The 13,672-nt window shown below is 41.3% G+C and overlaps 1 protein-coding gene across 2 annotated transcripts in view; it reads left to right on the top strand.

Moving 5' to 3' along the window:
* BNIP1 (BCL2 interacting protein 1) overlaps positions 1-13,672 on the top strand; it is a 15,611-nt gene extending 1,939 nt beyond the window's left edge. The window contains exons 2-7 of one of the 2 annotated variants that reach the window (XR_008315445.1): positions 605-697; positions 2,283-2,374; positions 4,720-4,821; positions 6,194-6,312; positions 13,025-13,422; positions 13,539-13,672. Coding sequence is in view for 1 of the 2 variants with exons in the window: in XM_053292158.1 (XP_053148133.1) it covers positions 605-697; positions 2,283-2,374; positions 4,720-4,821; positions 6,194-6,312; positions 13,025-13,221 (603 nt within the window). In the remaining variant the exon portion in view is untranslated. Of the gene's footprint in view, positions 1-604; positions 698-2,282; positions 2,375-4,719; positions 4,822-6,193; positions 6,313-13,024 lie in introns of both variants that reach the window. The other variant, XM_053292158.1, reaches the window with a different exon arrangement.

Here is a 13,672-nt window from a genome sequence, read left to right as displayed (position 1 = left end):
AGTGTTCCCTCTAACAGGGATTCCCAGATGTTGTCGACTGATTGATTGCTGTCAAGTTAGTGTCGACTCTTAGCGACCACATAGATAGATTCTCTCCAGGATGATCTGCCTTCAACTTGGCCTTTAAGGTCTCTCAGTGCTGCATTCATTGCTTTTGTAATTGAGTCCATCCTCCTTGCTTCTGGTCATCCTCTTCTTCTCATTCCTTCAACTTTCCCCAGCATTATGGAGTCCTTACTCTGGAGCAAGAGAAACTGGATTTCACCCACTGAGTGTACATATCCCATGGAAATACATTGATTTAGATATATGTAGCACTGTCACTTTACTGTCTATATGTGTGTACCATATCAGGTGCTACATGGAAGTTCTTTCTGAGGGAGAACATGTGAAGCAGCCTTTAGGCCTAGTAGGCTCAGCCTACTTCTCCTGTTGCTCTCTCACCAGTTCAGTTTGCAGCTCTCTAGCAGTGCCTGCTCTTTCTAGGCTAACATTTAATCTTTAAAATGGCCCAGTGCATGGTTTAGGCTGGCAATACACTGCCTAAGAGAACTTTAGTTCAAAAAATGCATTTGTTCAATACATTGCTTGTTGTTTCTTTTAGGATATTCGGGATTGTACAGGCCCTGAAAGCACACTAACAGAAATGAATGCCAAAGTGAAGGAGAAGTTTCAGCATCTACGGCTTAGAATACAGGTGAGGAAAGTTAACAAACACTGCAAGAAATGGGGATTTAAAGAGATTTGATGTTTCTGAAGAGATACCTTATTTGTGTATTTCAGTCACACCAAAGACTAGCAAGATATAACAGTTTGGTTTTACCAAAATGCCTTGCAAGGAAATTGTCAAGCTCCTGACTTGTCCATTTTACATTAATTCATAGGATTCTGTTTTATATCAGTATTTAGCTGTGTTAATCTGCTTCATTGAGTCGTTTTTCAGCATGATAGCTACCCGTATATAGTGAGCAGGCACATGTTGAAATATATTGTTTAACGTCCTGTGTTTTTGAATCTATCGGCTCTCTGATTCATCTAGTCTTAAATATGCTTTCTTTGAAGTAAGCTTCATAGAATCAATATGTCTTGCTTACAAGTACACAGGTTTAGGATCAAGTTGCTGATCAAATTAATCTCATATGTGTGTGCTGCTCAACCCTTCACTGAAGAGTCTCAGTTGCTTAATATAAAAGAGGATTGGTGGAAGGGAAGTGTTTGATATAAGCAATAAACAACTGGTTTCTGGTGATGATTTTTTTTAAATAGAGTTGTATATTTGAGAAGCAGAGCTTTGGCTGTGTCGGTATCAACTGACTTTCTCAGGGTCATCAGGAAGGTCTTCTAAGCTATCATAAGTGCGCACACTCTGGAGCCAAGCTGATTAGGGCCTTTGGACTCCCACTTCTCACCAGGGAAGCAGGTCTTTTGAACTTGGAACTCCACAGGCACAGAGCATCAAATGCTCTGACCAGTCAGTCAGGCTACCTAGGTAATCTGAGACCCAAACATTCCAGCCCCAAGGAGCTAAATTGTGAGCTAAATTGTTCAGCCCAAGTCTAGGTAGATAGGATGATGATGACGACGACAACAACAACAACATATGGCTCTTAATCTGGAAACAAATACATGAACTACTAGACACAGATTTTACTAAATAATCTGTGTCATGCTACTCGGCCTGTTTATAATGCAACACCACTTCCTCTCTCACATTAAAGATTCAAGTTCCAACTGATAGATTGACAAACAGAATTTTTCTCCCATTTCTGCTTGCTTTCCTTTCATCTGAAAACAGGTAGATAAGATGTAGTGCAGCATTTGAACATATTGAGTATTTTGTCCGAATTGCCAGTTGTCAACCCAGATTAAAGCCACTTGGAGTCAAGTGGCGGAACGTTGTGGGAAGGAGTTGTTTGGAATGAAGAGTGGGGAGATGTGCCCCCTGCTAACTGGGCAAAGAGGCACCTTTTACCGCGGTGATTCTCTTTATTTAGCAGGGGGAGAGTAACTGGCCCTATTCACCCCCAGCACAGTACCTTCAGTGACTGTTGCTGGTGTCTATCTTATGTTTCATTTCGTTTTAGAATGTGAGCCCTTTGGGGATAGGGAGCCATCTTATTTATTTGTTGTGTCTCTTTGTAAACCGCCCTGAGCTACTTTTGGAAGGGCGGTGTAGAAATCGAAATAATAATAATAATAAAATTTTTAAAACTACTATTTCTCTTACAAAAGAATTAATTCTTAAAAATAATGTGTGTCCATTTGTTTATGGGTCTCCTCAGGAGCTTGAACAGATGGCTAAGGAACAAGATAAAGAGTCGGAAAAACAAGTTTTGCTTCAAGAAGTAGAGAATCATAAGAAGCAAATGCTCAGGTCGGGAAAACTGCAAGCACCATTTGTCAGCACTTTATTTTAAATACATGCTTAGGCCTTCCATTTTCCTGAAAACTGTTCATAATATCAGGCAAACAGCTTTAAATAGAATAGCATCAAAACTGGACTTTTATTGTAATATCACATATTTTGTCTATAATTATTATTGCCCCCCAAAAATTAGCTGGTGTCTACAGTAGTCTTTAATATTTAAAGTACAGTAGTAAGCACTCCTCTTCCAGAATAAGGAAATAAGATGATGTGTCCTTTATTTAATATTAATTGCTAGTGTAAAGCCTTCTCATAAGCAGAATTCATTTTGTTCTATCAACATCAGTTCATGTGAGAATGCATTTGGTAACCAGCCCTAGGATCAAGCACCATCCCCATAATGAGGAGCAGTTGTTCCATCAAATAATTATTTGGTTGCTTCCCTCTGTCCAGAGAGCACATCTAACTAAGGCCATTCCTAAAATCACTGTTTGCCCAGAGGTTTGATAGTGGATTGTTTCATATGGACTGGCAAAACATTGTTTGGCATTATGTGGATAAGCCTTGGGCTCATGTGCCCCCCCCCTCCCCTTGCACTCTCTGTTTCAATCAGTTTATTTTTCTTTCATGGAAACGACAGATTGTCATTGCATCTGAATTGGCAAACTGTGTTTTGAATGATCCCTTCACACCATGGTTTGCCCTCCTAGTTTGAAGGGAGTGTACAAATCAGAGTTTACCAGTTCAGATGTAATGGCAAACCCTGCTTTCTGCAGAAGCCAAAGTAGCCGCTTAAATCAGAACACCTTTTGGATGGGAGAAGAGGGAGCATGAGGCTTGTTCATGTAACACCAGATCATGGTATGGCGCTACATGGGAAACAGTTGAAATGTATGAGTAAGAGTCAAAATATTTAGTGTATGCAGCTTTCAGTGGGAGAGTTCACTGTGTGCTTAAATCTCTCCCATAGAAATAACTGAGAGTCTAAAGTGCTTAAGAGCTCTCTTGGGGTGACTTCATTTGAGAAAGGCAGGATATAGATCTGTTAATTAAGTTTAACACCAGCTAGATTGTTCCCTACTTGTTTATGGAGGCTGTGGGGGCGGGGGCAGATTCACAGCATGTATTGTTTGTCCCCACCCCACCCAAATAGCAGTTTCACAATTAACTGGTAATGTTAAAATACAGTCCTGAGAAATGTTGCTGTACTGGTGAATTCGAAGGGGCAAAGAACAAGTGGCAATGGAGGAACTGAGATTTTGAAGTTCAATGTCTGAAATCCCAGTTTAAAACAATCTGATGCCCCATCCCCCCACCCCCCACAAGTGATCTCATCTGCAGTTTCATAGCCTATGGCATTGATGTATTCATTTGGCAAGGATTATATTGTGTGTAACAACAGGTGTATAACCTGCTATATATGAGGATATCTGAATTAAAGCCAGTGAGTTTTCTTCTCATAAAAAACAACTGGTCTGTAAAACACCAGAAATAATGATGAGCTTCAGTACAAAATATTTTTCAAAGATGATTAAACTGGCCCAATTTGAAATATCTCATGACAGGAAAGAGATTTTATTTTATGTGTAAATTGATAGCATAATTTAATTATGTTGTAATTTTAGGTTAGAAGTTGGTTTCTAAATGTACACTTATGTTTGTGCTTATTTATTGTAATGTTTGTCATTTTTATTTATTTATTTATTTTTGTGTGTGTATTAAGGTTACACATTTTGTAATGTATTTATTGTAACTATTGACAAAAATTGGGGGGAGATGATTAAACAGTTGATTGGAAGAGATCTGTGGGATTCAAGATATCCACCCAATGCTGTGGGAGTCTCTAATAATCTACTAGAGGGTGGGAAGAGACTGCTGCTCATTTCTTCACGTATCCAGACCTTTTCATTGCTGGATGGACCATTTCTTGAAAACATTCTTCTTATGGTGATAGGGTTCATGTTCAGAGGCAGTATGCCATTGAACAGAAGTTGCTGGGGAGCAACAGCAGGAGATGGCTGCTGTCTTCAAGTTTATTTGTTGCCTTCCTGGAGGCATGATCTGGCACTATGAGAAGCTGGATGCTGAACAAAATTGGCCTCTGATGTGATCCAGCAGAACTCTTCTGATGTCTAAGGTACCGTGGAATATAAGCAAGGGAAATAATAATGCTACTGTTAATATAATGTTGATAGAGGTTATGTGTTGATGATCATTGGTAATCATGTGAAATAATAATGGAATGGCTTTTTAAATGTTCAGTTGCTCTGTATTTCATACCGCCTTTGGACAAGCGTGTTTCTTTGCCATTATCACCAGCAGTGTTCTAAATCAAAGTATGTTAATGATTTCAGCAATCAGACAGCCTGGAGGAAGGCAAATCTAGCTTGCAAAATTGCCATTGACAATGCTGAGAAAGATGAATTGCTACGAGGAGGAGACCCTTTAAGACAAAGGTACATAGTCATTGTTGTGTTGCTGTTGAATTCAATCACTAAATATTGTCCTAGGAGTTCGCAAACCCTTTCTCTTAAACTCCACTTTAGAAGTTTATTTTCCATGAATATTTTCCACCTTACACTTGACTTCCGTCATCATTTGCAACCAACTTTGAGAAGCCACTGGAGAGCAAAGCAGCTGAAGTTTGTTCGTTCTGCTTCCAGTTCTTGTGGTCCTTATAATCTCCTTTGGGAGATTATCCAATCCACATTTGAAAGGTATCCAGAAGTAGATACATTGATAGCCAGGAGGCCTACATATTTGTAAATGAAGTCTTGAAGCATTTCCTTTTTAGCTGCAGTGCAAATTATATTATATTCTATTGCGTATAAAATCAAAAGCATTTGTCTGATCTGCCTGGCCATTAGCACATGTTCACTAGGTGACAAGAGACAACTTCCCCGCAAATTTGGTGATGATCCGTTGGGAAATGGCTTAGATAGAGCAGTTTGATGTTTTTCTCTTTTGAACAGGGGTTTAAAAGATTGGCAACATTTTTTTGGACTGAGGAAGTGGTATTTTAATGATTTTGTAGGCAGTTTGCATAATTTCAGCCTTTAGACTGCATGCCAGTAAAGTGCCTTTTGTATTGGCTCTGGGACCCAATCAATGGTAACTTCTGAACTGATCATCAAAGTTGCATTTTAAGAGGCCGAAAACTGCATCTTGCCTGCTGAAAGAGTCTGTGCAGCTGGAATTTTTAAGCTGCAGTGCCCACAGCATTGCTCACAACCAGTATGGCAGTCTTGCACCGCACAATATTGTTAAGGATGCGGCCGGCTTTCCCACCAGCCACTGCTTGCTGTTGCTGCTCCTGCTCAGTGTGGCACATGCCCCTCACCCGGTCTGGCGTGCTTCCCTCGCCCATACACACACAGACACACATACTTTGCCTTGGTCTTTCAGTCGGACATTGGGCTGCAGAGGGCTGCATCCAGGCAGACGTTTAACCGGTGCACTTTCCCCAATCACTTCCTGGAGATGCCCTTGGTGTGGGTGCATGGAGCCTCATTTCTAAAGCCATCATTATATACCAGACTGTACAAAGTCTTTACTGCTTATTTGGCTTGGATGTTAAGATGGGCACTTTAACTTGCAATTTCCATTTTTAGAGCATGATTGAAAATGGTAAAGCATCTTAACTCTCATCTTAAATGGAAGGTTTTTGGATTACTGATTGAAAGCATATGCTTACATTTGTATACACATCGGAATGCTGCTCTGGTTGGTACCATCTTCCATCTCTACAGTCTTTGAGGCTTTTGAAGCATTTTATCTAATTAAGAGTATATTATTCTAGTTGGACTTTTTCGCTCTCTTCCCTTTTAGGAAAACTACTAAGGAAAGCTTGGCAGAGGGGGCCAGTAAGATCACAGAGAACCTGATGGGTATTAGCAGGATGATGTCTCAGCAGGTCCAACAGAGTGAGGAAACTATGCAGACCCTCGGTAAGTAAATAATCCACTTATGAGGTTATTGAGTGGCTTATTGTTTTATCAGTAAGGCCAAGGAAATCTGCTGCTAAGATAAATGAATGATCTTTAGTTCCTAAGGTGACACTTCAGAAGCACAAGGAAGAAAGCAACTTGGGACAACCATGGGATGTTATAGCTCTTGGGCCCAGGCATTTCTTTTTTAGAATCCTAAATTAATAGGGCTCAGTTACAAGTGCATATATTTAAGTCTGAGCCAAGAACTGCTTGTCTTTCACTAAAAATAAATAAGAGCTATGGGACAAACAGTGTTTGATCTACATAATAGAGGGCCAGCATAGTGTGGCTAAAGTGTTGGTCTGGGACCAGGTAGACGATTCGGCCATAAAACTCAGTGGGTGACTTTGGGCCAGTCACTTATCTCTGAGTTTAACCTGCCTCACAAGGTTGTCGTGGGGATAAAAATAACCATCTATATCTTTCTAGGCTCCTTGGAGAAAGAGCAGGAAATACATAATTAAGCCTCAAAATTAAGAGCAGTTGTTCAGCAACAGTGTTTAGTGGAATTGTGCCAAACAATTCTTGTGACCCTCATGGATATGTGGAAGGCTTTGGCAGTGGAATTATAAGTGTGCTAAAGGTTAAGAACCAGACCCCACCCACCCCAAACCCCAGATGTTGCTGTTGTGCAAAACTGTAATGCTTTTAAAGCCTGTATAGTTTTGGGGAGATCTGGTAATTTATTTTCATTGTTTACCATTGGTAATAACAGAATTCAGTCTCTCAGCTGACTAGGCTGCAGGCTATGTCCTTCACCCAGCCATCACCCTGGCACATCTACAGAGAATTCTGGGATGGGGAGGGTACATCTGGTTCACATGGAAAGCCATCCAGGCTTCTTGGGTCTTGCCATTACCCAGCTTTAGCTGAAGATACACTCTAGAACACATCCAAGAGTTCACTGGAGCTGCACGTTTTAAGGGAATCTCAGTAGTGATGGACAAACTGCTTATACAGATCTTTTCATTGGAGAACCCCTGTTAAGCTTTCACGGAGCCCAAACACAGTCTAAAAACTACTGATCTGCAAAAAGGAAATCATGTTTATTAAGAGCCATTGGTTGTATGTGAAATCCATTCTTTAAAAAATATCTAGGTTTGCTGCAGTTTAGACTGCAGAAGTCTTGGTCTGATTGATACTTCATAGCTTTGGTTGTTTAAACAGTGTAAACTAGGACTGTGCAATGGACTGATTGGGACGATTCAGTCCAAATTTGGACCAAACCACAGATATGCAAGATATAGCAACAAACTAGCTCGAAGCAGTTTGCAGTGGAAACTGCTCAAACTGGCCCAGTTCTTAGTGGTCCAGTTCAATTTCAAACTGGTTCTGCACATCCCTAGTATAAGACAGAACAGCAGAAATGGTTCTTAAAATACCCAAGCTCTTTTAGTTATACTTCCATCTAGCTCCCTTTGAATAGAAAACCAAATAATTTAAACTCTTTGTCCATGAGTGCATTCTTACTTATTTTAGTTTTTGCCCAATCCGAGGGGTTCTGGGCAAGTAATCGTATATTTAATGCTCATACAATTTCCAAATAACAATTAATAACACCGCTAAGCAATACAAAGTATTAACCCAGCACCACTCCTTTTGACCTCATTCCATTCCAAATCAGGTCCATTTCATTCCAAGTAAGAGTGCTTGTGAAATATTCTCAGGCTTTAGTCTAGAAAGCCAGAACTTGGCCTGACACTTTCCTTTAACCTTTAACACTGTACACCAGATCTGTTGTCAGCATTATTTGTGAGCCACTTGGAAATCAGATGTGTACCAGCTGGACCTTCTAAGGCCTTTGCTTTCATCAGGGTGAGAGAAAGGATGGCTTAAATCCTACGCCTTTCTACTCATCTCTCCCTCTAGGGCTGATGGCTGACTGCAGCTCCTCGGTGTATGCTTCCTCTCTTATTAAGTGACAGTCTTGGCAGCCTCTCTGTCCACTAGCATCTGATTAAAGAGCCCTTCCTTTTTGGCTGGGCGGAGCTAGAAAAGGTTGCTCAACTTGAAAAAGCCAGCTGTATTTAATCTACCATTGAAATGTTAGTGTTATGCAAAACGTTGGAGACTTCCTTGCTGCAGCATGCCATAAATAATCTGGCTTTGGGGTCAGGAAACCCAGTGCTGTCACTTACCATGAAAAATAGCATAAATCTGCCATGTACCACATGGATGACTAAACTCTTTCTGTGGGTGGAAAATAAAGTTGCACATTAATGTGACTGGTTACAATAAATTTCCATTCCTAGTGTATGGTATGATTATTCTTCAAACTAGCAAAACAAAATATTTCTTAGGTCAACTGTACAGAAACTTGGCAGTTCCTTAACAGCACACTTCTAAACATTTTGATATTAGTTTTTTTATTTATGCAGGAATGGATGTGTGCAGTCTCCAACAATAATCTTATGGGACAGCTCATATATTGCCATTGATAGGAAGTTAACAGACCTCAAACGGAATCCCTGTGTAGTGTTATTAGGGCCTCTTCGCACAAAATATTTTGTACTTGGTACAGATACTCAAGGACCAAATGCATGGTTGCGTACCATACCAGTTATGATGAACACATATTTCTTTCTTTGTTTCCAGAGATTCCCTGGCTGCAGCTAGTGGGGAAATTACCCCTCATCTAACCAGAGAAAAAAAGACATCAGAGCAGCCCAGTAAATATCTGTGGATCTGTTCTGCAAATATGGTGTCCTCAAAATAAATTGTAATGCCTGAACAGATCCTGATCTGCACAGTCTAACCTTCTTTCCCAAATGTGTTTGAAAATATGCCAAAATAGTTGCATAGCAATCTGAACTCCTCAGTTTGGAAGTCTGAGAGGACTAACTGTCAGGTTTAAAGGAAGAATGACTGAAAAAGTGATGTGCCAGCGTTTTGTCCACTGGCTGACAAAATCTTACCAAGCCTCTTATCAAGTAACTCCCACCTATCAATACTTAACTTTGCCCTGCTTCTATTTTGTGCAGCACTCATTTGACATTGAATCTGCATTTGCTGCTGCTACCAGCTGTGCCATCTCTATTTATCACTTAGTATTGCTATTCCTGGCTTCAATGTGATACTTTGACTGAGGTGAGGTTTGGTTATCATGACCAATTTCACTGATCAGCCTGTGCCAACCCTGAGTTTTGCCTTGTAAGAGTGGGACTCCACATGGACATGGCATGTTGCCAAGGCTGTCAAAAGGCCCACAAGTGACGGCAAATATCGCATTTAGCTGACTTGCACTCAGCTTGCCTCAAAGGCCAAAGTTCTACAGCCTACCCTTTGGGGATGGGGCCATAGCTCAGTGGTAGAGCATCTGCTTTGCATGCAGAAGGTGCTGGGTAGAGCTGGGGACCTGCCTGAAACCTTGGAGAGCTGTTGCCGGTCTGTGTAGGTAGTACTGAGCTCGATGGAACAAGGGTCTGATTCAGTATAAGGCAGCTTCCGATGTTCCTACCACTAGGTTCTTGAGTCAGCACACCTAGTATGTTGTACACTAGCTTAAACTGCGCAGAGCATCTCCGTGCTAGCACTTGATTGCTCCGCTCACCCCCTGCCACAGCCCCCTCACCTCAGAGTTCTCTCCACCCTGATCTGAGCTGCGTTCCTGCTCCTCCATCTCATTGCTTCCATCCCCCTCCTCGCTTCACCCCTATTGGTTGTTCCTCCATCTTTTTGCTCCATCCCCCTCACCCCTCTTGGTTGTGGTTGCAGCGTTGCCAGTGCTGATTGGTCAAGCTGCAACCCCTTAACCCCAGAGCCCTCCTCATCCGAACCCTGCTCCTGCTCCTCCCCGCAGGAGTTGCGGCAGCAGGACCGGGCCCTTCCTCACTGCTGCCGTCGTTGCCATAGCTGCTTGTTCCCCGCAGGATGCTGACAGGCTCGGGCCTCCCTCCCTCTGCCAATGGCCTCTGTAGCTCTGAGCAGTGGTAACGGTTGACCGGGCCCTTCCTCACGCGTGGCATGGCCACTCGTTCCCCTCAGGCCACTGACAGGCCCAGGCCCATCCCTCACCCTTCCTTCTTTCACTCTTTTCCTCCACTCGTTCTTCTCCTCTGTCTTTCTTTCCCTGCCTTCTTTCTCTCTCTCTCTCTTCCTTCCTTCCTGAGTTAACAGATCTTGTTCATCTTGTTTCCTCATCTAATTTGCACAGTGGCAGCCTCCTTCTCTTTCTGTAACAGCTGCATTCCAACTGACCTTAACCATCACAGGCTCCTCCTCCTTATCTGCATATGGAATTCCCTTTGCCCAATCACTACGGTGCTCCTGCTCTGTTACCTCTGATTGGTAAAGCACTGTATGGGCGGGGTTTGCCATGCACCTTTTGCCAAGGACTACCTAAGCCTTTTATGTATGTCGATTGCATTCCTTTTTATGGGACCTCTGTAAAATTATTATTTCTTGTTTACACAGTCAGACAGGTGTTATTGACTGGTTTGTTTTATCCAGACATCGAGTCCTTTATTATTATTATTATTATTATTATTATTATTATTATTATTATTATTTCGATTTCTATACCCCCCTTCCAATGTGTTCTTTTTACACCTCTGGGTCCCCAGTAACATGTACAGAGATTGCTTCAATAGTGAATCAGTTTAAAACTGGTAAGGCCCCTGGCTCAGATAATTTGCCGGTAGAGGCCATCAAGAATAATATGGATTGGTGGCTGCCGGTATTAGCCTCTCTGTTTACAGCAATTGATCAGACAACCTCGCCCCCTAGTGAATGGGGATTGGCGATTGTAATTCCTATATACAAGAGAGGCCAAAGACATTTACCATCTAATTATCGCCCTATTAGCCTACTTAATGTTATTGGCAAAATGTATGCATTTCACCTACTTAACAAATTCCAGGACTGGATGGACAAAGAGCAGGTGCTGGCTGATGAGCAGGCAGGCTTTAGGGCCAATCATTCTACTATTGAGCATGCTTTAGTCTTACAACATCTAGCGGAGAAATATTCTAATCTACCCCGTTCCACTCTTTTTGCTGCCTTTGTGGATTTTAAATCAGCATTCGACTCCATATCCAGAGATAAATTATGGGAAAGACTGTTTAACTCCTCTATTGATCGACGTCTGCTACTTTTAATATATAAACTCCACAAGAACTCATGTCTGAAGGTTCGATGTAGCTCAGCTGGAACCCTCACTAAAGAAATTCCTACCTTTCGAGGAGTGAGGCAAGGCTGTATACTTGCCCCAGCTCTTTTCAATTATTATATTAACCCCATTGTGGATATTATTACTAATCCATCTTTCCATCCACCTAAATTGGCCATTAGACAGGTTAATATTTTGCTTTATGCAGATGATGCAGTAATTTTATCTCGGACTCCTGTTGGCCTCCGTAGAGCGCTTTGCTCTCTGGCTAATTTTTGCCATGAATACGCTCTGGAAATCAATTATAGCAAGACCAAAATTATGGCCTTTGCTAAACATCCAAAGACCTTGAAATGGTCTTTGGCTGGACATAAACTAGAACAGGTTAAGATCTTTAAATATCTAGGGGTTGTTTTCCAGGCCTCTACGAAATGCCAAGCACATCTGCAATACGTTACCCAAAATACACGTAAATCGGCATTGGCCATTCAATCATATTTCCACCAAGATGGGGCTCAATTTGTACCAGCTGCCCTTAAGTTATTTACAGCTAAAGTCTGCTCTCAATTGCTTTATGGGTCACAGTTGGGCCTGTATACTAACTGCACTCCACTAGAGATAGTTCAGACAAAGTTTCTGAGATCTATTCTACAGATCCCTAGATGTGTTCCCAATGTAATATTGAGGATGGAAACTGGCATGCCTAAGATGGAAGCCCGGATGTGGTTTTCCATTGTCAGCTTCTGGTTGAGATTGTCTTTCTTTTCTACAGGCCTTGCTCACTTAATTTTTATTGATAAATTTAATTCTAGCTGGAAGCAGTCAATATCTCGCCAAATAAGTTTATATGGCTTTAGCCTGGATGGTCTATTAGAAATGGGTTTTTGTCACGCAAGACTGATATTAAAGCAGTGGATCTATGATATGGAAATGCAGACTGATTGATCTTTAATCTCTAAAGAAGTTTTCCTAGGTTTACAAATGTATAATACTAAACCTGCGAATTACCTGGGTAAGATTACTATCACTAAATATCGCAGGATGTTTACACTGGCCAGGTTTAATGTGCTACCTTCAGCTGAATTAGAAGGTAAATTTAGAGGGATCCCAAAAGAACAGAGACTATGTCCTTGTGGCTCTGGAGAACAGGAGTCTATCTTCCATATCTTACTCCGCTGTCTTTTTTATAGGGACTTACGAACTTGTTATATTTCCTCCTTACTGACTGATTTCCCAGGGCATACAGATGCATTTTACGTCAACTATCTGCTCTCAGATCAGAAGGAGGAAGTAACATTTAAAGTTGCTAAGTTCTGTGAGGCAGCTAAGAAGGCTAGACAACAGATGGTAAATCAGATTATGCTAACGGGAAATTGCTGATTAGGATGAGTCCATGTTCCTGATTATATTATGTATATATTATTACTTTATTACGTGTATTATTATGTATGTAAATTTTGGTCTATGACCGTAAATAAACATGACTGACTGACTGACACCTCTGGGTGTTCATTACATTTAGTGGAACACTCCGGGTTGAATTTTGACATATTCTCTTTTCAGTGAGTTCTTCACGAACCATCCTGGATGCAAATGATGAATTCAAATCCATGTCTGGGACAATACAGCTGGGACGGAAACTCATTACCAAATACAACCGCAGGGAGCTGACTGATAAACTGCTCATCTTTCTTGCCCTTGCCTTGTTTTTGGCCACTGTACTTTACATCCTGAAGAAGAGACTGTTCCCCTTCCTGTAAAATTCCCAAGTGGAGAGAAGGAAATATAAAATTGAAGAAAAGGAAATGGAGGATTTCTTACAAGAACCTGACACTTTTCTGATGGAGAGAAAATTCAGGAAGATAGACCTCTATAATATATAAACAAAATATACTACCAGTCTGTGAAGATGTAAGCTTACTTTAAGTGAGCTGAATGAGCTACAGGTAGAGCCAGGAATGGTAAGAGTGGGGCTGGCAGAGAGAGAGAAACTGATCAGATGCCAGTTTTAATGGTGCGTTACATTCAGCCTGTCTCCCATCTTGGCCTGTAACATGTATTCCGCTTTCTTCCTCAGAGATCACATCAGAAGTTTCCCTGACAAGATTAGTTGCGATGCTGATCTAAATCAAGCAAGGCATGGAAGAAGTGGGAAGATATTGCAGAAAATACATTTAGATGCATTCCTTTAATAAATTGTATTTGAATACA

This window comes from Hemicordylus capensis, chromosome 2 (assembly GCF_027244095.1).
Source record: "Hemicordylus capensis ecotype Gifberg chromosome 2, rHemCap1.1.pri, whole genome shotgun sequence".
Classification (NCBI taxonomy): domain Eukaryota; kingdom Metazoa; phylum Chordata; class Lepidosauria; order Squamata; family Cordylidae; genus Hemicordylus; species Hemicordylus capensis.
This window is presented reverse-complemented; position numbering and strand designations above follow the sequence as displayed.